Consider the following 24,088-nt stretch of genomic DNA (forward strand, 5'->3'; position numbering starts at 1 on the left):
GAGGGCTCTGGTGAAAACTGAGGAAAATGCGAGGAGGCATGTGTCACGCTAATGATGTGCATTGAACATGTAGGTGAACGGGAAAGTTGGTAATTAATTTTTAATTATTTTAAATATGTTTTGGGAACCAGGGAATCACTACAAAGAGTTAAAATACCAAAACAATCCATTAATATTTAAATAAAATGCATTAATATTTAAATATCCAAAAGGATATTTAAATATTAATACTAAATACTAGTGATTTGAAATCACTTATACAGAAGCTTAAAAGTATGCAGTGCTAGAAAGTAAGGGCGATGATATCAATGAATTATTGGATATTTTATTGGCATTTTAACTCAATTTAATTATTGTATTTTAAGTTGTTATATTTATATATATTTTTTGTTATTTTATTTTTTGTTATTTATATTTTGAATAGTGTTTAGTCTCTCTTTTATTATTTTTTTTTAGTTATACCTTATCTCTTTTTTTATTTGACCTTAATGATATATCTCTAATACCCCTTTTATAGCTAAAAATCCATAGCTTTTCTTGGCTCCCACTTGAGGAATAAAAACTAACTAAATAACCATTAGCGAGAGTAAAACGTGGGGGTGGTAATGAATGTTTTTCGGGTTGGGGCAGCAAATTGTAATCAAATTTAATTGGTGCACGGAAAACAACGGGTGGAAAAGGAAACCCGAATCGAATCGAATCGAGTGGAAGGAAACCCAACCCAGTTCGAAAAGGAAGTTTGTGTGCTTTGGGAAGGGTCGGGGGTGACAGGACACTTGAATGAAAAGCTTGTTAACTTAATAGAACCAACTGGGCCGAGCTCTTAATTTATTAATGATACTCGCCACATACAGTTGCTCCCTTTCGTAGGACTCTGCCTTGTTTTTTCCTTTCTTCTACCCCGAAATTGGGGGCTCCGAGTGTGTGCATTAGTTTACATGTCAACGGAATGTTTTGTGTCCTGTCAAGTGTCCGAAATTGGAATTGGTCTAAGAATAACAATAACCCGCAACGCAATTCCCGTCGAACTGACAGCACTTTGTAGCCATTACTCATATATTTATGATCCGCACGTTCTCGTCCCCAAATGTTTGTTTGTGCGCCAGTCCGCACTGTACACACACTCTATATAAGGGATATATATTGTATGCCCCATTAGCATAATTTCGATCGATATGAATGGGGGAAAAGTTAATTGCTCGCACGGGATTTTGGGTTTTTGGAAGGATAGTCTAATGTGAGATGATTGGAACCTTTGCAAAGTGATTATTGAAATGTTAGGGAGTTGGAAGCCATCCCATATTAAAATATTTCAAGGAGAAGGACGTTTTTAACTGCCTGTGGTTTGAAATCACTCACACAAGCGCCCAAAAGTATGCTATGCAAAATGCAATGCCATTTTACTCAATGAAATATTAGACTTAACTGTATGTAGCCTATTTTTACTACTAAAATATGTTACTTAAAAAATTCTGTAAAATGATACTTTCATAAATTATATTAAAGTTATCCCTTTGCCTTCGTAACTTCGGTCCCAACTTGTTTAACCCTGGCTGGCCGGAGTTCTCAGTTCCATCGAGTCCTTCAATCATTTGCCTGCCCTCCTTTCTCGATGTCCTGGTGGCCAGGACCTGCTGGCGCCGCATTCCCACTGCCAATGGCCATAAATCGCCGGTCGTAGTTATCGATAAACGATAGCCAGGAGGTCCAATAGTTCCCCTCCCCCCCTACGCTTTCCACTAGCAAAATGCAAACGTGTTAACAACGGCCACTTTGTGTCCCTGTATGGGTTTGCGTGTGTGTGTGTGTGTGTAAGCGGGGGTCAGGGGTCAGCGGGGTGGGTGGGGGTAGTTTTTGATTTATACTCGTGTGCATATTAATATGGCGTTAAAATATGATGCCAAAATTTATGTGTGAAAAACAGGGCGGTGCAGCAGCTGAAGCCACCAACTACAGCACCACAGAAGACATTATTGCGATTCTCTTGGCCGGAATGGCAGCATGAGGACCAGATTTATGGCCAGCACTGTGGCCATCTAGCCCCGACCCGCTCCTGGCCCCCCTGCCCGGCTATATCCCTCTCTGTCCGTCGATTTATGGGCGCACATTTGGCCAAGCCGAATCGAAAATCCAGCCAGGAGGCAGAGCTGAGGCAGTGGGATGTGGCATACAGTTAGTTGGGTATTCGGTTTTCCGTACTCCAAACAGACGATGCCCCCTAATCGGGGCTTTAATTGCACTTCCTGTCGCCAGATAAGAAGTATCTCGCTCTATGAGTGGTATCTCTTTAATCTCTCTCATTTAATTCATTAGAATACCCTGAGTCTAACTAAAAGTTATGAGCAAAAAGTTATAAATAAATGACTTAAAATAATATAATATAAAATGATATCAAAATAAATTATAGTATAATTTAATATAAAATATAACTTGATATAAAATTGGATTTAATGTTAAATAAATTGCTAAATGCTAATTTCTAAAGCCCTTTGCTAACCGAGACATTTTCCCTCTCCCCTTTGCAGCAGTCAGCTCGATGAAGCCCAACATGGACAGCACCAACTGCATCCTAGTCCAGGACGTGAAGTCGCAGCCCCACGACCTGCGGGGCGGGCTGGCCAAGGCGAACGAGAAGGGCGTGGCCACGGCCTTCCCCACGGAGGAGTCGATCCAGACGAGCACCTCGGACCACGGACCCCACAACCAGGCGGCGGGAGGCGTCGGCGGAGCCAGCAATGCGGGCATCCAGCAGCAGCTGCTCCTGCAGCAGCAGCAGCCGCACTCGATCAACCAGCCGCTGACCCCACTGGACGCCACGAATACCCAGCTGCAGGATCACCACCAGCTGACCTACGGCGGTGCACTGGGCGGCGGTGTGGGAGGTGGCCTGAATGGCGGTCTGAATGGGGGACTCGGTGGCCAGTTGATGCAGCAGCCGGGCGGCAATCTCAACGGCCATCATCACCAGGCCCTGCAGCCGCAACTGGGCGGCGTGGTGGAGCTGAAGGAGTTCAACGAGGCCTATCACGCCACCATACCCGCCTACCAGTTCTGGACCCTGGAATTCCGCAACAAACATCCCGCATTCATCCGCTTCAACTTCACCTTGCCCTGGGGAGCCCACTTTGCGGTCTATTCGCGTCGCAATGTGGCGCCCTCGGTGACGCAGCACGACTTTGTGGAGTTCATTAAGGGTGGCCGACTCGATAGCCATCTGAGGCACCGACGCAGCTCCAATGGCAGCCTGTCTGGCCAGGATGTGGAGCTGTATCGGCAGGAGCAGGCGGCGGAGAAGAGTGCGGAATCTGGCCAGGAACAGGACTCGGAACAGGATGAGAGCCGGAGCTTCGACTCAAGCGAGTCGTACGATGTGGAGACACCCATGGACTTGGCCAAGCAGCACCTGCAGAGGATCGGCAAGCCGCAGCAGAGCCACTGGCTGAACAAGCGATCCGCCGGCGACGGCCTGCCCGCCCTGGATGTGGACGCCATGACGGTGAACGTGTCGCTGCTGCAGTATCTGGACACCGGCCTGTGGTTCATCTCCGTCTACAACGACGAGCTGGTGGCCCACTCCGTCTCCCTGCTGGCCGAGGAGGCCGAGGGCGTCAGCACCACCTGTCCCAACGACTGCTCCGGCCGGGGCAGCTGCTATCTGGGCAAATGCGACTGCATCGACGGCTACCAGGGCGTGGACTGCTCCAAAAGTGAGTGTTATTTAGGGTATATTAAACAATTTATTTATGAAATAATGGTAGACCTTCTTAGAGGACCTTAAAGTAGTTAAAGAAAATATCCTGTCAGTTATTATACAAGTTAATTTAAAATTATATATTCCTATCACACAGGAAATATAAATTATTATTTATTTTACATTATATATAATATATTAGCTAGATAGATAGACTTAGGTCCGATGTCTTGTCCGTATGTTAAGCTAAAAATATTTTCTGGTCTTTAAAATATGAAATCGTTCCTGTAAAAATACTCTCACTTTAAACTTTTCAATTATCAGCTAGATAAGGGTGCCCCAAGATCCTTGACCCACTGTGCGGGGCCAGGGAAATGCTTTTCCATTTAAATATATTTTCTTTCTCACCACCCTCCACATTGTTTTCCAGGCGTCTGTCCGGTCCTGTGCTCGGCCCATGGACACTATGGAGGAGGAGTGTGCCACTGCGAGGAGGGCTGGAAGGGGGCCGAGTGCGACATTCCGGTGGGCGAGTGCGAGGTGCCCAACTGCTCCAGCCACGGACGCTGCATCGAGGGCGAGTGCCACTGCGAGCGCGGCTGGAAAGGACCCTACTGCGATCAACGTAAGTGTCAAGGACCCTCCCCGTGCACTCTAAAAAATTAATGCCAAAAAGTCAAGGCAATATCACAGGCTACATATTAGAAAAAAATATTTACATTTAAAAAAAGGATTTAAAAAGACAGAATATACATATTATGTGGTATTACATTTTAAATTCGTTTAGATGTGATTCTAGGTGTCTAAAAGTATGCAGTGAATTTTACATCAATGTATTGTTGCATACTTTTAGACAACTAATCTAACATCTAACACCGGAATTTATTTTAAAATGTATTATTTTTAACCATTTTATCTAAAATGTATAAATATATTTTTTCCGGAAAATTAAAAAAAAATTTTTTTAAATAGTTCCAGGACGCAAAAAGATTTACAAATATTTTTATAAAGAGAAACGATAAATTTTTGAACCAAAGGTGGAAAACAAAAGTATAGAATTTTTTACGTAACGTGTGTGTGTGAGCCCTCTGCTGACTTGGCATAAAAATGCTAAAATTATTTATTTGCCTTGTTTGCAATTTGGAGCCAGCCTCGGTTCCGGGCCATGTTGACACTGCCCGATAAGGCCGGCGGACAAGGACAAGTGGGCGGGGACGGGAGGTGGGTGCCAGGAGGCTGGGAGGTGGCGGTCGGTCCAAGTGGATGCCAAAATATTTCAGTTATTATGCCGACGACACCTACTCCTCCACCGTCGGCACTTCTTTTGGCCAAAAATATTCCGTCCTCGCTTTTTGTATGTGTGAGTGTGGGCCCTAAATTGACAAAGCGAAAGGCAAAGAAATGCCAACAATTTTTCCGGCTCTCGTTTTTTTTTCTTCTATTTTTAGCCCTCTGCCCGCGACTCAGATAACTTTGAATTAGCCTAAAAGCAGCCAGCGAAATTCGAGGAGCATTTTAAAGGGCGAAAGACGAGGAGTCCAGTAAAAAGCTGTAAAAACAAAGAATTGTTAAAAATTTCGCTGCGAAAAACAACGAGGAAAATGCGGCCGAAAATAAATGTTTTGAGGGGGAGATACCCTTTCGGGAAAAAAAGTTTAAGTGGCAAAATGCCACTGTAATGGCTTTATATTGGGAAATTAATTTGAACACTTTTGGGAGTTTTTCTGAATATTCAATCTATCAATAATTCAGGAACTTGTAGTTCAATATTTTACTGATATTTTTCAAATGAATTTTTTTTTTAAATAAAATTATTGAAACATTTAAAAACATTTATTTTTGATAGAAAAATATTTTTTTTAGAACAAAAGAATATTCAATATTATTGTAAGATTTGTAGTTTATTTTTTTGCTGAAACGCATAAGTTCTCGAAGATTTTAAAAACATAATAATGGGAATTTTTCTTCATACAACTTTTGAAATAATTGTAAATTATTAAACCTCTTGTACATGGCAAGGAAACTGTGTACCCCAGAGGAGGATGGCTTAAAAAATGGCGCATAAAATATGCAACATGCAACAATACACGTGTATGTTTGTTGGCCTGCCCCTTGTGTATGTGTTCAACGTGTGTTTGGGCATCGGACTCTTGGCATACGAAAACAAACAGGGACAAACAACAAACAGAATCCGAAACAGAAACAGAAACAGGGCCAACAAAAAATAAAATACAAAAAAATCCACCAAGACGGAGGGAAAACGTAAAAAACGTTGAGCAAACATAAAACGTATAAAATCGAATTTATATGTTGAGAGCATATTCCTCATACACATGCAGGAACACACGAAAAGTAAAATATCAGCAGGCCACAGGAAAAGTGGGTGGGCCGAAGTGGGCTGACTGGGGAAAGCATGGCCAAAAGCCAACCGAACCAAAAAAAAAAAGGGGAAAAGGAAAATAAACAGAGGCAAAACAAAGCGGGCCAAAAGAAAAATTGCAACAACTGCGCAAAATTACCAACTTGAACTAAACTGGAATTTCATTTTAATGACCACTTTTGTACGTGTCTAACATACTAATCATGTCATGTGTGCATGTGTGCGCCCGGGAGGGAGCGAGAGGGAGGAGGCCCCCAGAAAGAGACGGGGAGAGGCCTTCATGGCGGAAAGCTTTTTGTTTAGCCACGACTGTCACGATTTTACTGCCCCAGCAAATGTATATATTTCCGCTCTTTCCGCCCCTGAACTCTTTTTTTTCGCCCTAAATACAGTGAAAACTTGGTTGAAACTACTATTCAGTTATTACAATTAAAAATAAATTAGGACATGGTATAAAAACTTAACTATAGAGTCGGGAAAAGAAAAGAAAATCGTATTTGTAAACAACAAATTGCTTTCCAATTTTGTTGTAATAAAATGGAATTGCATTCGCTTTTAGTAAAACCCAAAAACTAATTATAAAACCCAGCGGGCGGCCAGCTTGAGTTCTTCAAAGAAATCCCTTTGACACCGCCTCCACCTTAAGCTTTCACCACTGTACCCCACGCCGCCCATGTGTATTTTGTGTGTTGACTAACAATCGTTTTGTATTCTCTTTACCCAAACCACCAAACGCTGACCTCTGACCACCACCCACACCACACCACACCCACCGACGACGACGACGACGATGATGATGATGATGATGATGCTGCTGCTGGATATGATGGATGCGAAGACGACTGCCTGGATCCCCTGTGCTCCGGACACGGCACCTGTGTCGCCGGACAATGCTACTGCAAGGCCGGATGGCAGGGCGAGGATTGCGGCACGATCGACCAGCAGGTGTACCAGTGCCTGCCTGGCTGCTCCGAGCACGGCACCTACGACCTGGAGACGGGGCAGTGTGTGTGCGAGCGCCACTGGACGGGACCCGACTGCTCCCAAGGTGAGTGAGATGACCCCCCTCCTCTCATATCCCCAACAACCTCCATTAACTGTCTTGAAATGTTCAGTGTCTGGGTAAACCTTTGCTTATATAGAAGAGCATTAAAGCACCATTTTTTAGAGGCATGAACCTTGGAAATCGGAAGCCAAATGGCTGAGTTATGGGGTCTGGAAGTTAGGTTTAGGGTCACCATTTTTGGAAAAATTTAATTTAATTATATAATTACTTTTGATACGATTTTAAATTAGAATGTAGTTTGTAAAAAACACTTCTCAATAGTTTAGAGGTATATCACTTTGAAATCCTATTACCAATGAAAAAAAAATGTTAGGGTCACCATTAAAGGTAACATTAGGTAACTGTTTAAAAATGGTTAGGTTTATTGAGGAGCGAGCAAAAACAATTGTTTTAGGGCTTACCACTTTGGAATCCAAGTTCGAATAATCAAGTTATGGCCTCTAGAAATTAATTTTGGGGTCACCAATTTAAAAAATATAAATAATTAACCGTCAAAAAAATTTTAAAAATAAATAAAATAAAATAAAGAATGCAAAACCACATTTTATGGGTATGCCACATTGAAATGCCATTCTGAATGAGAAAGTAAAAGGCAATATTGATTAAAAATATTAAATTTGTTTTAATACCAAGTTAACTTAGTCATGTCAACAGACATTTTAAATACCCAAGTAATCCCATTGCCTTAAATTCCGGCCCAGAAACCGGGTATTTTATGCCGCGGCCATAAAGTACCCGTAGGAAAATCAGGTACACAGCCGGGCAATCACTCACGAGATCTGTCAGATGATATTGCCCGCCCAGCAGAGCTCCACTCCATCCGGCGAATATGATGATGTTTTATGGCCACAACTAAACCCGAAATTAGAATGGAATGCTGGGCCGTAAAGCCGGGGCTTCCAATTAGGCCCGGACCCGGGCCCATAATCATCCCGAGGTAGCGGGCGAAATCAGCAGAGAATCGGTGGAATATTCAGGGGCAGGAGCTCAATAAAACAAGCGGCTTACGATGCCACCGAAGGCCAAAGGACACGTACTCCTAATTTGCTTAACTTTTTAGCACCAGAAGGAGCAAAGTGAGCGGGTGGCCCGGCCAGAGGGGCTGCATACTATATGGGATATATATGGAGTGTAGTGGGGGAGGGCGGGCGGTGGACCACGTTGACGACTCCTCCCGGCGTAATGAAGCAGAGTCTCATAAAAATGCATTATTTATTTAATACGCAGGTTGGCTCGGTCCTCGCAAAGGCAAATAAAATAAATTTACGCCTGGCAACAAAAGTCATGGGGTCGTGAAGCAACCCCCAAAAACCAGATTATGAACTAAACCATAAATTGAAGCTGGGCCGGGGAAGAAAAACAAGAAGTCCCCGAACCAATCCAATCAAAAATGTACCATTTTAAAATTTCGGCAAGCTTTAATAAAAGATGAGTTCATTTGTGACTGGCTACGATTTTGTAGATTCAAATAAGAGATATAAAAGTATAGAATATATACTATAATAAGTATGTATTTTTTAAATATATTTAAGTGCCTGGTAGTTGTCTAAACCGTATTTATAAGGACCCTTTAAGTTGTTGAAGGCAAAGCGGAAACCAAGTCATGTTCGCCGAGTCAATATCCATGAAGTAATCGTACAAGCGACCTATGAACCAACTTGCGAACCAGAACTGTTGACCATTCCCAGGGAAAATCCTTCAGTCGGGTCGAGAAAGGGCGACATCTCCGGGAGAAGGAAAAGCCACGTCGGGGGGTCGATGCGAATGGCAATGGTGTGGGTCTTGTTAGCAAAGTGTGCCACCACGTAAATGTAACATTTATAATGCTGTTTTTATGACCCCAAACAGCCAAATGCCTCCACTTTACGTGGAAGACGCCGGCGAAACAGAAGCTTTAATGAATTTAAATGTGCCAATGGGCAAATATGAAAATGGAGTGGAAAAAATGGAAAACAACCCGGCAGTGTGGCAAAAATTTAAGTAAAAAGGAGAGAGCTATTTTTTGTATTTTTCTAAAAGGAATATTATTACATTCTACTTTTGAATACAGTGATTTATAATTTAATGCCATATTTTCGCATTTTTTCCCACAGCCGTCTGCAGTTTGGATTGCGGCCGGAACGGCGTGTGTGAGTCCGGAAAATGCCGCTGCAACTCCGGATGGACGGGCAACCTGTGCGACCAGCTGCCCTGCGACTCCCGCTGCCAGGAGCATGGCCAGTGCAAAAATGGCACCTGTGTCTGCTCCCAAGGATGGAACGGTCGTCACTGCACGCTGCGTAAGTAGATGGGAATTTCGTATTGGGATTAGTGCACGGGGAGAAACAGTATGAAACTGTTGGCGAAACTCTCTAATAAATATACTATATGGAGATTGGAAAAATGTATTAAAGAAAAGTATATAATTGTTTAAATATGCATCAGAAGCAAACGATTAAATGTTTAAAAAATTTATTTTGAACAAGTTTAAAAAAATTTTTTTAAATACTAAAAACCAGGGTCAACAAATTTCTCTTAATTTGATTTTTACATCATTTATAACGTGGAAAATCATATTAAATTTACCAATAATACTGTTCTTTATTTTGTGAAAATGTGATGATAAATCCAGCTTCAGCATAAAAAATAAATGATAGTTGTTAGGGAAACATTCTAAAAAATTAACTACATGGAGATTGGAAAAAAATATTAAAGAAAAATCTCTCATTGTTCAAATATGCATCAGAAACGAACGATTAACTAAGAAAATTCAGGCTAAAAAATAAAAATTCTTAATGGTGTTTTTTCTGGCTGTATTAAAAAAAACAAGGGATCAAAATTTACCTTCTAATTAAATTTTTATTTATGTTTAATTTTTATAATAGTTGAAAAATCAAATGAAATTTATCAAAAATACTTTTCTTTTTTGTCGCTAAAATGTGATGATAAGTCCAGTTAAAAATAAATGATACTGTATATAGTAATCGATAATATTAATAAGTTTTCTAAAATTGCTTCAATTTAAGTGACATTTTAAAGCAAAATAGTGCTTATTATTATTAAAATAATTATTTCTGATGTAACTTAAAAATAATGATTATATTCAATTTTTTTGAACATAGTTCATGATAAATTTGGTGCCTGGTACTTAAATGTATCTTTAATTTTCGGCAGTAGTCGAAAGCTAGGCAATACAGGGAGTTACTTTGCAACAGCAACATTGCGGTGCTTACTGCAGTTGCCACGCCCCCCCAAACAGCACCGCCCCGCCGCCGCCCACTGTCAATGTATCTGCTGTCGTGGCTGATTTTCAGTTTTCCTTTTTTTCGGTTACATTTCTTTTTTGCCAACGTGGCTGTCGTGCTTTTTATCAATTCGTTTTTTCGGGTCTTTTTTCTTGCCGGCTGGAGTCGATGCACCAAAGTATTTTGTACATGTTTACGCCATTTGCTCTCCACTTCAGCTCTGCTCCGCTCCAAACCCTTTGATTTTCCACCAACCCCCCCCCCCGTTTTGCGATTTTCCTCCGCCGTTCCTGCTTTTCTTTCGCTTTTTTTTGCGTTGGCTGGAAGTGCGTTTGACAGTTTTGCCGCCATGACTTAACCATGTTGTTTGAGGCAAGGCAACCAAAAAACAACATCAATGAAAGGGAGCAGCAGCGGCGGCAGCAGGATACGAGTTTTCCCGGGGAGGCACTGCAGCATGATAAGTAGCTATCGATTGACAGTGATTAAAACTTTAAAAACAAACAGTCATGTTACAGAAACATTCGAACGTGTGGCGTCCCCTGGCGGCGGGCGGGCCGGGCATGCATGTAATGGCATTACGAACCCCCCTTTGAAAAGCGCACCGGGTAGTCGGGGGCTAAAACCACCCCTTGCCCGCGATCAGCATTTCGTTGACGTGTGCAAAACCAATAAAACTTTCCACGTCATTCAGAGTCACAAGCAATCTTGGGGCCGTCCCCCTCGCACTCTTTTCGGTTGCGCCCCTCTTTGTGTCCCCCGGGAAGCACTCTTGCAATCGATTCAAGGGAAAAGGGGGGCTATACTACATGGTATCTGTGTCTGGCTGGGGGTTTTGTATTTTTGGAAAGTACTTAACGACTTTGCCTCAGTGCTGCCACCTATGGGTTACCATAAGGGAAACAGAGGGGCTGGGAAAAAGGCTATACTCTTATGACGTTTGCATTTTAGCGTTGATTTAAGCAGAGGAATTAAAATTCCTAGGGGTGAAATGGCATGGGATTTGAAATACTTTAAATACGCCTAAAAGTATGCAGTTAAATGAGGTAACCAGTGGTTTTGCAAATTTTGTTGCCTACTTTTAGACAGCAAATCCTTATTTTAGGTAGTTTTGGAAAAAATTTTAGAAAGCTTGATATATTTTAGGTATATTGGTTTTGGTAAAATGTTTCTAGCTAGAAATTCGCTAAATATACAGCCCAAGCTAAGCCCCAAAGGCGGATCTCTGCACAGATTAGACCTTTCAGCCGAACTGCAGTCAGCAGGCGACTTCAATGCGGCAGAGTTGATTGAATTCGAAACAGAGATTTCCAGCGAATTACGCGCCACCGAAAACTCCACTCGATTGGCCCTCTTCAGGGACGAAAAAGAGGGGGTTTCGGGCGTTTTCAGATGGATTTCTAGGGGCACAGACACCCGAAAGCCACATGCATACTTGATGTTGTAGTTACATTTAGTTCCGAAAAACCCGCCCGCCATCCATTTCTATTCGCCTTTCTATCACCCGCTGTCTCATTCAAATATTTACAACATTTTCCCCATGGCTAACCTTTCTCTTCTTCGTTTTTTTGGCATTTTTTTTTTATGCTAGCTGGGATTTTATTATGGATTGTAAAATATGTGCAGAAGTGTGTTTGGGGAGATTACAACTATTTTTTGAATGGCCAGGCATAAAAAACGAGGGATTTGTATGCCGAAAGTGATAAAATAGAGGAGAAATAAGCTCGGCACAGGGTGGAAAAGCCATGGGGCCAGGGAAATGGTAGGTGAAAAAGCTGCAGACACTGCTGCGTTAAATACAAATAAAACGGAAATAGTATGGCTGGCAAACTTGAACTCGAAAAAATACGTAATGGGAATGTGAATGGCCAAATATGAGGTTAAAAATGAATTCACATTTCGATTCGGTTTGGTTAGCGAAAACAATAAACAGCGGGGGACAGTGAAACGCCTCTCATTTATGCAAATATTTGTAAAAAGGATTTGGTATATGTTTTTAAGAGGATCAACTTTTAATTAAAACTATTAACTCCTTTACATATTTCTGCAGATAAATTTATTTGCTCTTCTGAGTTAAAGCAAACGTTAGTTTGGCTTGAATTCTTTGTTTTTTAGTACAACGTAATCTCGGTTAATGCAACTTTGTTCCTCCAACTAAAATCCAGTTTGTATGCAGTAAAGTGGCCCATTTCGCTGGGTTTTTTTTATGGTCCTCCCAGGTTTCGGGGTCTAATCCAGTCAAGAGATTTGACACATTTTCCCCCTGCTGCCGTCCCCCGAAGAGTTCAATATTTGCAAGGCCACTTGAAGTTATTGCCAATATGTGCACACAAACACGCACTCCGCGAGGGAGAGGGGGCTGCTCGTAAACAGGAAGGCAGTAACAACCAGGGAAGTCATTTTATGCGCCGCAAACTTTTTAACATGCCGGAAGCTGAGTTAGCAGCAGGCCCCCCTTTTCGCCGTATCATTTTTTTGCCCTCCACCCATGGAAGTGGTGTGTAAAGGCCAAAAAAGAAGGTGGAGGGGTTGGGTGGCGTGCTACCTTACCCCATTTCGCAAATGACACATGTCAAGTGACATTAACTTTGCGTCAAATGCTGTCGTGGCACAAACAAATAAAGCCGGGGGAGAAGAGAAAAAGAAAACGTAAAAATGGGGCCAAATCATCTATCGTTAGGTTACGTTTCGTTGGGTTTTTATGTTTGCCCAACATTTCGCCGAGTGTTCTGCCGAAGGTTAACTGCCACTGAGAGTGAGAGCAAACATCAACATTATTTTTATATTCATGATGTTGACTCGCTAAGGGAAGCGAAACGGGGTTGAGGCTGGCTTTTTAAATGGAAGCACCAGCGGAAATGGCGGTGGGAGGCAGGGTGTTATCATTCAATTTGAATCCCCACTCGATCCGGACAGTTTACTCTTAATTACAGCGAACCATTTGGCACAAAAACCCCGGCCCGTTAAATAAAGTGGCGCACAAAAGTCGAAAAGATGGCGTGTGAAGGAGATTGCTTCAAGCCATAATCCTAACAGGAGGGAAATATTTTTAAAATATATTATATTTCACAAAACTAAGACTTGACATTATTATATAAATTAAAAAAATAATACCTTACGAAACCCTTTTTATAACCCTCCAGCTGGTTGCGAGAATGGTTGCTCTCGACACGGACAGTGTACCCTGGAAAATGGCGAATACCGCTGCGATTGCATTGAAGGATGGGCTGGAAGTGATTGCTCCATTGCACTGGAACTAAATTGCAAAGATAACATCGACAATGATGGCGGTGAGTTTGAAAAACTGAAGAAAAATTGAAATTCTTATACAAATTTTTAAAATGTGTCTTAAAAGTATGCAATAAAATTATGAATACAGACTAATTTCGGGTATAAAATAATTTGTTGCATACTTTTTGGCATTTTTATAGGTGATTTCGAAAAAGCCATTGATTTAAGTTTCTAATTAAACAATTCCGATTTTTTGTTGTTAATATATTGTGTTTTTAATATAAAAGAATACCTGTTTCTAATCAATTTCCTACCCTGTACGCAGACGGCATGACCGACTGCTCGGACAGCGAGTGCTGCTCCCATCCCGCCTGCTCGGAGCACATAATGTGCCTGTCCTCCAACGACCCCGTGGAGGTGCTCCTCCGAAAGCAACCGCCCTCGGTGACGGCCTCCTTCTACCAGAGGGTCAAGTTCCTGATCGAGGAGAACTCGGTGCAGTCGTACGCCCACATGGACGAGTACAGCGAGAAGTAAGTGATACGCCCTAGAACTAAGCCCTAACTCGTAGCGCCCCTATATCTACATAGCCTATATATACATATACGTATGCGTCTGACTCTTAGTGCGCAGGGATCCCAAAAGTGACCATATATATATAAAGTATATGATATATAATAAGAGGGCTTGCCATTGAGCGACTCTTGAGTTTCCTTCCTGAGTTCGAATCTTTTTCGTTACTATTTCGATCTTTTGAGTTACGTTTTTGAGTTGCAGACGGCGATCGTCGCGAGTATATCTGACAGGTATATACGGCGACGTTTCGGTCTGGGATTGAGAAATTTTTTCATTGGAATTGCGTTTGAACTTTTTCCGTTTTCGGTTATGTGAGTATTCTTTAAGCTTTACGGGTGCAATGAAGGGAAAAAGCTCAAATTTATTCTATATGAAGCGTATATATGTGTATATAACCAGATGCCGGAAGGCTCATCGAAGCACCTATATATACATATATGCTATACTCTTACGTTATGCTTTAAAAACAAGAACCAAAAAAGAAAAAAAAAAGAATGTCTTTATGTTTTATACCAACTTCAACTAAACACACTGCCAGTAGTCTCAATCAATCAATCAGTCGAAAAAAAAGAAAAATCAAGAAGAAGCAAAGAAATGAAAATCTAAACCCATTCACATTCCCACAATCCCGAACGCCTCTCTCCCCTCAATGAGTCTATCATTTATGCGCTGAAAAAAGAAAAGAATATTGAGTTGAGAATGTGAGAATCTCAAAAGTCAAAATGTTGAATTTTCAAAGTTTTCCTTTCTCTCGTTCCTCTGAGTTCTTTTCCCGCCCCATTTCGATTCGTTTGGAAATACTTTCTTTCGTTAGTTAATCCTTATTTCTCCTAATTTCTGCCACAACAAAAAAAGAAAAGAGGAAAACGATATGACATTTTCCTAGTTTGAGCTTTTTCTTTTCTTGCCCGCCTGGGAAATGCCAAGCCAATGAGAAGAGTCGAACGCTGATGATGACTACTTCCAGCGCGAAAAAAGAAACCCGAAAATAATATATATTTCCATAGTTTTCTCTTCAAAGAAAAAAGAATTTACTTACCACCTTCAGTTGATTGCCTTGAGTTTTGGGGTCCACCCCGTTTGCTTTCCACTTGATTTCCATTCCTTTCTTGCCGCCTCATTTCTATCATTCCCTCGAACTCTACATGGAGCAAGAAAAATCAGAACTACTTGATTAGAACATTGCGAGAAAAGCGACCGTATAATGATAGCACTTCATTGAGTATGTGTGTTGTCTAGTGTTAAACCTCCTTGTGTTCGTCTTACCCCAAAAAAAAAAAAAATACAAAATATAAAAAATAACCAAAACAAATGATATAAAAAATCCCCCAAAAGTTAGGCCTCCATCGATGAGTAAGTGATCGATCAGATCGAGTGTAAAACTAAGACCAGACCTAGTTACATTATCGATAGTTAACTTTACATTTGATTTGCTTTCGTTTGGTTTCTTAAGCGAAGTATAGTCTGTCATTGTATCTATATATATAACCTATTTAGCGTGTCTCTTGAGTTCTTGCTATGATTTCGATTCTGATTTGAAGACCCCACCAAAAAAATAAAAAAAATAAAGAGAACTACGCCGATGCCAAGACCTAGAGGAGAGGATTCCCAAAAAACTGAGGATGACCGATGAGCGAAATTGACTTTGAGTTTCCCTTTCGTTTCTGTTTCTGTTTCCGTTTTCGTTTCGGAGTTCCCCGTTCCCCCAATTGTTTCGATTTCATTTCGTTTCGTTTCCCTCCGTTCCGTTTCGCATTTAACCAACTAACCATACTAAACCAACCAAGATGATATGTCAGTCAAGCCCCCAAGATGTCTGCCGATCTCCGTCTCCGTCTCTGTCTTCGTCTTCGTCTCATCATCCGACTAAGTGTGTTCGTCAAATGTGTTCTTTTCCGTTCTTTTCTCAGCGTGTCGTTTCCGTTATCGTTTCGTTTCGTTTCCATTTCCGTTTCGTTTCTCTTTGGTTCACTAAGCTATGAAAGTACAAATCTCCACCTTTAGGTATGCTAAAAGTAAAACCAAACCAAAACCAAAAAAAAAAAAAAAACAGAAATTATTACCAATTGTTAAGCAATATCAAAGTTTGATCAATTCGTTAACGAAACGCATTTTTGTCTTTTGATTTCTTTTTTATTGTCCTGTCAATTAATTGTGTACTGTCCTACTCTGTTGCTGTGGCTCGATACCTTCATGTTGTGTGCTAAACCAAAACCAAATACCAAAAATATCAAATCCAAATCAATTTCAACACCAAATCAAAATGCATTTCCTATATGCAAATCAAAATCAAAAAAAAAAAAAAAATCACAAAAAATAAACAAAAAATCCTACGTTTCAACCCGTGAATTTGTAGTCTCTTCTGGAGCTCGTTCACACCTTGGTAAGTCGAAAATAAAAAAAAATAAAACACTTGAAAAAGGAAACACAGACGTACAATTTTTGGGTATTCCAAACCAAACAAAAATCTTTGTTACAGTCGCATCTTCTTCAGTTGATTCGGAATTTTAAGTTCCCCTCATCCAAGCATCCAATCGATCCACTGATCCATCGAATCCACTTATCCATCCACAGAATGCATCGATATTTGTTTGTACGCTTTCGGTTTTTGTTCCGTAAAATGCATCCAAGCAATCACACTCGAGACTTTTTGGTTCACAAAAGTAGGTGGCATCTCTCATCACCCCTTTTCCCAACTTTCACCATATTTCCCACACCTTCAAATAAATTCAGGGAACTTCAAAATATTAAAAAGAATTTCAATAAGTATTTTCTTCTTAATCTTCCGCGGCAAATCAATTTAATTTTGCTATAATAACATAAAGTAATGTATTAATTAATAAAAAATATTGTATTATACTGTTCAAAGTCCATTTTTATGAGCTTAGTCATCCATACAACGTTGTATCCATTGGCCAAGTTTTTTCCGGCTAACTTGTAGCACTTCTTTAACGTTTGTAACCAATTGGCTTTCGAATTTTTTGTCAGCCAGGCCTTGATCAACCCTTAAATGCCCCATGGCTGTAATTGCATTATAATTGTACCAGCGCTCCTATCCCCTTCGCACCCCACTTGCATATAATGCCATTTTGTGATTTTAAATTACATTTCAACACACACAAAAACCGAGAACCGCAAAAACACAGAGATCGAAAAGTCAACAAATCATTCATGTAAATAAAACACGACAACAGGAGAAGTGAAGACAACAAAAAAAAAGAGAGAAAATAAAAATTAACGACGGAAAAAATGCATTCATAATTTTTTATCTCACCAACACAACAGCACGCACACTCGCAAAAAAAAAGAAAATATAAACACATGCATATCATGAGTATGTTTTCCATATTTATTTCCATATTAATTTTCATCGTTTTTCGTTGGCATACTTTATAGGGCAAGATGGAAGAATCTCGATATATATATGCCCATATATATATAGATAAATAATTGTATGTGTTATGTGTACCGTGTCTATATGTGTATTTTGTTTGATTTCCGATTTGTGTTTTTCCTTTTGCCAATCAACCATCGATATTAACACTCATACTAACCCATCAACCCGAAACCGAAGTCATCGGAATACCTTTGTTATGATTTTCATTTCTCTACTCTACCCATAGTTTGGCATGTGAGCATTTCGAGCAGAATTTTGGTTGATTTTTCCCCCAATGTTCTCCACTTCTCCATCACGTTTTCTCACCTTCTCTATATATATATATGTCTCTCACCGCCAGTCGCCACCCCCTGATCGTTATTGTGTCCTTATTTTGATTTTCCATCAACGAAACTCCACCGATCTCCTCCCTCATCTCTGTCAATCTCAATCTCTTGATCTCTTTTCCTCTTTCGTTGGTTTTCATTTGAGTTTTGATCAAAGCTTTTTATGGTAAACAAATCTCATCAAATGTGAATCACTTTATCAGTTTCCGTATCGATTAATATCTCTGTTATGATGTTTTGTTAACCAAACGAAGGAATTAAGTATACAAAAAAAAAAAAAAAACCAGAAACTCGTTAGGATTCCCCCATCCAAAAATAAAATAAATGAAAACCCAAAGGTCAGCAGCAGAACAAAGACAAAGAGAGAACCGATCAAAGCTAATAAAAATGCAAGTAAAACGAAAGAAAATATCTGTATATCCTTATATGTTATCACTAAAAAAAATAACAAAGAAAAGAAAAAAACATCCCCACAAACCCCCCAAACGTATCCCTAAATGTCCTAATTGTCTGCGTCTAAACCATTTGTTTATATGTTTTCCAAATACAACGAAACTCACCCAATCACACACACACACACACACACACATCCACACGCCAACATCCATCCGCTCCGAAAAAAAACAAATCAAATTCTTCATTGAAAAAGAAGAACAGAACGAAAAAATCAAAGTTTAATGAAAGCAAAACAATAAAATTAAGGAAGAACAGAAAATTCTTACAAACAATTTTTAATGCAAATTATTCCATCAGGTTTTTGCGTTTCCTTTTCCGTTCTCCGTACTTTAATTATACCTTTTTGTTTCCCTAAATATATGTATATATATATTTTCCAACTGCCAATGCAAATACTAATCTTCGGTCCACCGAAGTCTATGAAAATGCCCTTGCAGAAGTGCCTTGAAAGCGATTTAAAGCCGGGAAATGCAGTGTTACTTTGGCATCTCTTTCCAAGTGACAAGAGAATTTCAATGATGGGCTCGATAAAAACGTATTAAAGATATCATTAATTGTGAAAAAGTGTTAATGCCCGGGTATCAATGGCGAAAAAAAGGTAGCTATTAAGTTAATGAACGGGTTGCACTGACAGTTATCCGAGTGCATTTTGCGGCCCCAAATGAACACCGTAAATTAACTGACTTTCACTGCATTAATTAAGTGGCCTTACCGGCCGAGGGATTAGTCAAACTCTATTTTCTACTGCCCCAAAAAAAGAAAATGCTTTAAAGTTGGCCTGCAACGTGGCCTTAAAGCAGGGCTCTTCTAAGGGGACTATTGCCAGCACCGCAGCTCTATTATAATGCATTTGCCTTGACTCGGTAGGAGGAGAAAATATCAGTCTGGAAAATAAAAAGATATTCGAGCGTACACCAAGAAAAATTACCAACAAAAAATTGAAACTTACCCTTAACATAAATATGCGAAAAAGTTCTATACATACATAAATGAAAATAAATTTAAAGGTTGATGGGTTTGCTTTAAAAATGTGAAATCAAAAACCGAAATTCGGTAGTGGCGTTTACTAAAATCTGATGCAATGTCCCTACCCTCCGGACGGGCTATTCATTTTTTCTCCCGGTGTAGGCAAGCGGAGAAAACCAGATGATGATGGTGCCATGGAAATTGGGTGACGCTGTTGTCGTCGACGGGTTGCTGTTTTCCTTGCTGCTCCGATAAAGCGAAATCCAAGTAAATGCGATACGGGCGTGTCATGACTCCGCTGGCGGTGGGGAGGGGAGGGGGGCGTTGTTTAGTGGGCGGGGCAGTGGGTGGTTCGGGGGCGCCGTTGTCAACGTCTTCGTCTTTGGCATTTTGGGCCGTCTTTGTCTGCTGTGCCCACTCCCTCGGTGTCCTCTTTTCTTGCTTTTTTGCTTTGTAGTGCTCAAGTGGCATCGTTGAAAGGCAGGGCAGGCGGGGGGGTGGGGGTCCGGGAAAAAAAGAAGGGGGGGTGGTGATTGGGGGGGGGCTGGAACAAAGGTCCATTGTGAAAAGTTTTCGCTACTTGCAGCGGCAATGCAAAAACTGTTAACAATGGAAATAATACAAGAAGTTGGGTGGCAGGACGAAGGACCAGGGACGCAGGACGCAGGGCGAACAGGAAGCAGGCATAACCAGAACGGAGACTTGGCCGGAGTCAAAAGTTGAGCAACAGCAACAACGTTGACTAAAAATTAAACAATAAACAATGGCGCAGCGACTATAGATTACTTCCTGTTTTGGCTGCCATTTTGTGGGCGGGGGTGGCAAGCAGGCTAAAAAAAGGGAGTAAAAAGGGTTAAAAAGGAGCCACGAAGCGAGTTGAGAAGGGGCCGTAAAAGGGGGTTAAGTGTGGGCCAGGGAAACCCCCTAGGACTGACTGACGGCCTGCTTAGGTGTGGCTAGTTGCCCGCCTAAGTGGTTTTCCCACCAGCCGCCCCCCCTTTTCGACCCACCCCCCTGGCACTCGCCGCCCCTGCACATTTGTGTATGCAAATCAAGTTGTCTGCGCCGGGCTAAAGCTAAACTGATTAGTGTCAACTTGCTGGCAGTCATCAAGTGGCTGCTGGAGAAAGTCGCTGGTTTCTGGGGGGCGGTGCAAGGTGGTTTGGGGTGGTCCAGGGTGGTTTAGGGTGGCTTAGAGTGGTGCAGGCTTGTCGCTGACAACTGCTCGGCGGCCTCCCCTTTTCCCACTGCGCCGCTAAGCTGCTTTTTTGCGGCTCCCGCCGGCTGTCAAGTGTCGCCAGCAGCTGATCCTTGATCTTGTGTGCTAAAAAAGGGAAATTCTAATGCTGCCTAGGATACAGGAATGTAGATACAAGTGGATTAGGTGGCGAAAACAACGGAAATCCTGGTAGCTCTTTGCTAAGTCAGGTGTCTTTGGTACATTTCACCACATTTATTTAAAGGGCTTGCAACAGAAATTGATAATTCAAATATTTATACCTTTTTTAGGTGCTACAATTCTTAAACATTTTTTTAAACCCATAACTAAGCCTTTAATCCCATAAGTTTAATTAACTGATAATTTTCTAGGTATCTCTTGTGTGACTTTACCTCTAGACAAGTTTTCAGCAGCTTTAGATATATTAAAAAAATCCATGGCCATAAATTCCATAAAATAAAATTGGAGAATACATTTTAAATATATACAAAAGGTGGAAAAAATATACAAATAATATCTAGATGTACTCAAAACAACTGTCAGATATATTTGTGGATTGTACCTTTCCACTCGCATACCCATGATGTATCTCACTGTGCTATAACCATTGTTTGACCACCAAAAACCTGTGTTATTTCAAAGATATTTCCTGAGAAATCTCCTCCCATCTGCCATATTTTTTCCGGCTGCTCTCGCGTTTTTTCCCTCCAAGACTTATGGCGAGAGATACATGCCGAGTGTGTGGCACATATATTTGTTTGCCCTTCGCCGTGCATTCGAATGCAGATATAGTGGCTATATATAAATATAAAGGCGCCAGTCCGCCTGCGAAAACAGGACAGGACACTCGCCGTTGTCCTTGTTGCGTTTTTCCTTGCCTTATCAACGGGGCCATGGCCTGGACTATGGCTTTGCCGGAATCGTTATTGTGCCGGCGGCGGTGGTGCGCCTCTTATCGCCATCCGCTCGCCTCAAAGGGTAAAAAACGAGAGGAATCCACTCTGGAAAAGGTAGGAATTTACAGCGTACAAGTTGCACATAAACCAAAATTAATACCCGTATAAGTTTCAAACGGTTCGAGCAAGCGGCGTACGTGATAGCGGAAAGGCGGGGCGGATAAGGGTTAAGGGGAAGTGCTGGGGCAGTTAACCCGCTTTCAGCCAACAGCCTGCGCCGGTCAACGGGGCCAATAGAAATGGCCAAAACACCACGGGCCAAGCAAGCAAAAAGGCCAGTGGAAGAGGGAAAACGGAATGAATATCTGGCAGATAAGAAGAAGGCGAACGGGGAATGCACTTTGGACTAAGGTGGTGAATGGTGATCAAAATATGAGGTTTTCATTAATCATAAATAGATAAGTGTTCCAAAAAAATGTAAATTGTTAATAATATTCTATAGAACATCTTTAAAAAAGACTGAAACTAATATTTGTGAGACTAATGCAATTACATAAAATATTTCAAGGAATATTATATGGTATAATATGGTAATATTCCATAAAAAAGAAAAAAGTAATACATTTTTAATCATGGGAATAGTTTAAGGTTAAGGTTTTATCAGTTTATTGAATATTGAAACTAATATAAAAATAAATATGAAATAAAATGATAAATGAAAATGAAAAATAGGAACTAATATTTCTAGGACTAATGCCATTGTATAAAATATTTCGAGGCAAGCGATTGTTATGGTAATATTCCATAAAAATAAGGTAATAAATTTGTAACCATGGGAATAGTCCAACATATTCGTATGGTTTGGGTTCTATCAGTTAATATGCTTTTGAAGATCTTTATAAAGGATCCATTGTGATACATAGTTCCGAATTAAAGCAACTGTATAGCATTTTAAGGTAAAGCCTTGATATCAGACTACCCTTGTAATGCCTTCCAGTTAATTTCACAGAAATTCCCTTTTTATACCCGGCCCCTTTGTAAATATTCCGAATTCATATGTTGCACATATATATTTTCGCATAAGCCCTATATGTGTACATCGCTTGATCGCTGCCAACTTTATGCCAAAGTCCATATATCCGCCAGCTCCTCCCTGCCATTCTGCCTTTAATTTTCCTCTTTTTTTTTGCTCCCCCCACTCCCTGTTTTTTGGCATCCAAAGGGAAAAGGGGAAAAAACGCGACGAGAAATTCGCGGAATTTTCGCTGCAGTCGCACAAAAAATGTGGAAAAAAGCAAATATGTCGACGGCGGGGCCAAAAGGAAACATTTGGGGTAGTAGTCGTAGCAGTCGTAGTAGTAGTTGGCCATAGTTATGGTCTGCGGTCGACGGCTTCCACAATCCTCGGGATACGTATCCATATCGCATATGCACTCAATATAATTTAATATTTTTCGATAGCGCCGCACACAACGGCAGCTGAAAGTAATTACTTTTATGTGAGATTAGATATATTTATGTGTTTTTGTGTGCCGCCGCCGCCGCCGCCGATATAAAGCCAGTTGCAGTTGCAGCTCTGCTCGCTAATTCGACATCAGTGCAAAATTGTTAATGGCCTGCGGCGGGGGCAGCTGGAAAATCCACCCTGGCCATAAGTTTACATTGAGTGGGCGGCAGGGGCGGTGGGTGAGCTTACATTTTTGTTATTCCTCTGACGGTCGTCGTGCGGCGCATTTAGGTGAAGTGCAAACTGCAGAGCCAGAGCTGCAGAAGCGGCCGTTCGCCGTACGGACAGACCACTGTAATGGCTTCATATAACTATAAAATGTATAAGCCGTGTTCCATTGTGGCGGCGACATGAGAAATGAGTGGGTGGCCCTGCTTGCATGCGGCCATTGCGGCAAAAGTTGATGAAAACTGTTTTGATTGCGGTATAAAATGAAGGCGATACCGAACCGGAGGTCCCTGAATGATTCTGAACGGAAGTGGAATGAAAGGGGGAAGCTCTGTCCCGAGGCATAAAAAAAACTAAGGGAGTGCCAGGCAATTCTTGGAAATATTTATTAACCTCGATTGAAAGGGGTTATGGCTACAGGGAGCGAAAATCAATGGTGTTCGGAGGGATTATTAAGGGTTTTCGGCGGTTATCTCCGAGTTTTACTCTCAAAGTTCCCAAAAACCAGATGGTTTTTATTTACTAAGCAATCTCAGTGTTTTAAGCTCATAATTCCTATCAATCAGATGGTTTTTTTTAAATTTTAAAAATATATAGATCCCATTAATTTATTAATATTTAAATAAACAAATGGATAATTTAAATATATATTTATAAATAAAATATAGCCCTCAACCAATTTGATAAAAGTATTAATAATCTTTGGGACTCTTAGTTTATTGAAGAGTACCAAAAGTGCTAAAAAATAGAGAATTTGTATCCTATATAGCCAGTTTGTTTTTTTCAAGTGCATAAACCCTAAGTGAGCATTTTCCTTAACCCTTTTTTGTTTATCTGGCCAGCGTTTTTTCTGTCGAATGGCAAAAACAGTCGATCCATTGCCATTGCATTGCCTTTAAAGCCAGGTGGCAAAAGGTGGCAATTGTAATCTTCTTAGGGACAAAAGTGTCATGCAATCTACTGCTCTGACCCCCAGACCAGCGAC

General features: G+C 40.9%; 1 protein-coding gene across 5 annotated transcripts in view; it reads left to right on the plus strand.

Annotated features, from left to right (window-relative positions):
- The window catches only part of LOC108024497 (teneurin-a), a 146,942-nt gene that overhangs the window by 89,851 nt on the left and 33,003 nt on the right, over window positions 1-24,088 (plus strand). For 3 of the 5 annotated variants that reach the window (XM_017094432.3, XM_017094431.3, XM_050890113.1), the window contains 7 exons: window positions 2,526-3,707; window positions 4,122-4,316; window positions 6,910-7,119; window positions 9,231-9,416; window positions 13,505-13,651; window positions 13,918-14,125; window positions 16,525-16,551. In XM_017094432.3, coding sequence (XP_016949921.1) covers window positions 2,526-3,707; window positions 4,122-4,316; window positions 6,910-7,119; window positions 9,231-9,416; window positions 13,505-13,651; window positions 13,918-14,125; window positions 16,525-16,551 — 2,155 coding nt within the window. The remainder of the gene's footprint in view (window positions 1-2,525; window positions 3,708-4,121; window positions 4,317-6,909; window positions 7,120-9,230; window positions 9,417-13,504; window positions 13,652-13,917; window positions 14,126-16,524; window positions 16,552-24,088) is intronic. The other 2 variants (XM_050890121.1, XM_017094433.3) reach the window with 2 other exon arrangements.

This window comes from Drosophila biarmipes, chromosome X (assembly GCF_025231255.1).
Source record: "Drosophila biarmipes strain raj3 chromosome X, RU_DBia_V1.1, whole genome shotgun sequence".
Lineage (NCBI taxonomy): Eukaryota > Metazoa > Arthropoda > Insecta > Diptera > Drosophilidae > Drosophila > Drosophila biarmipes.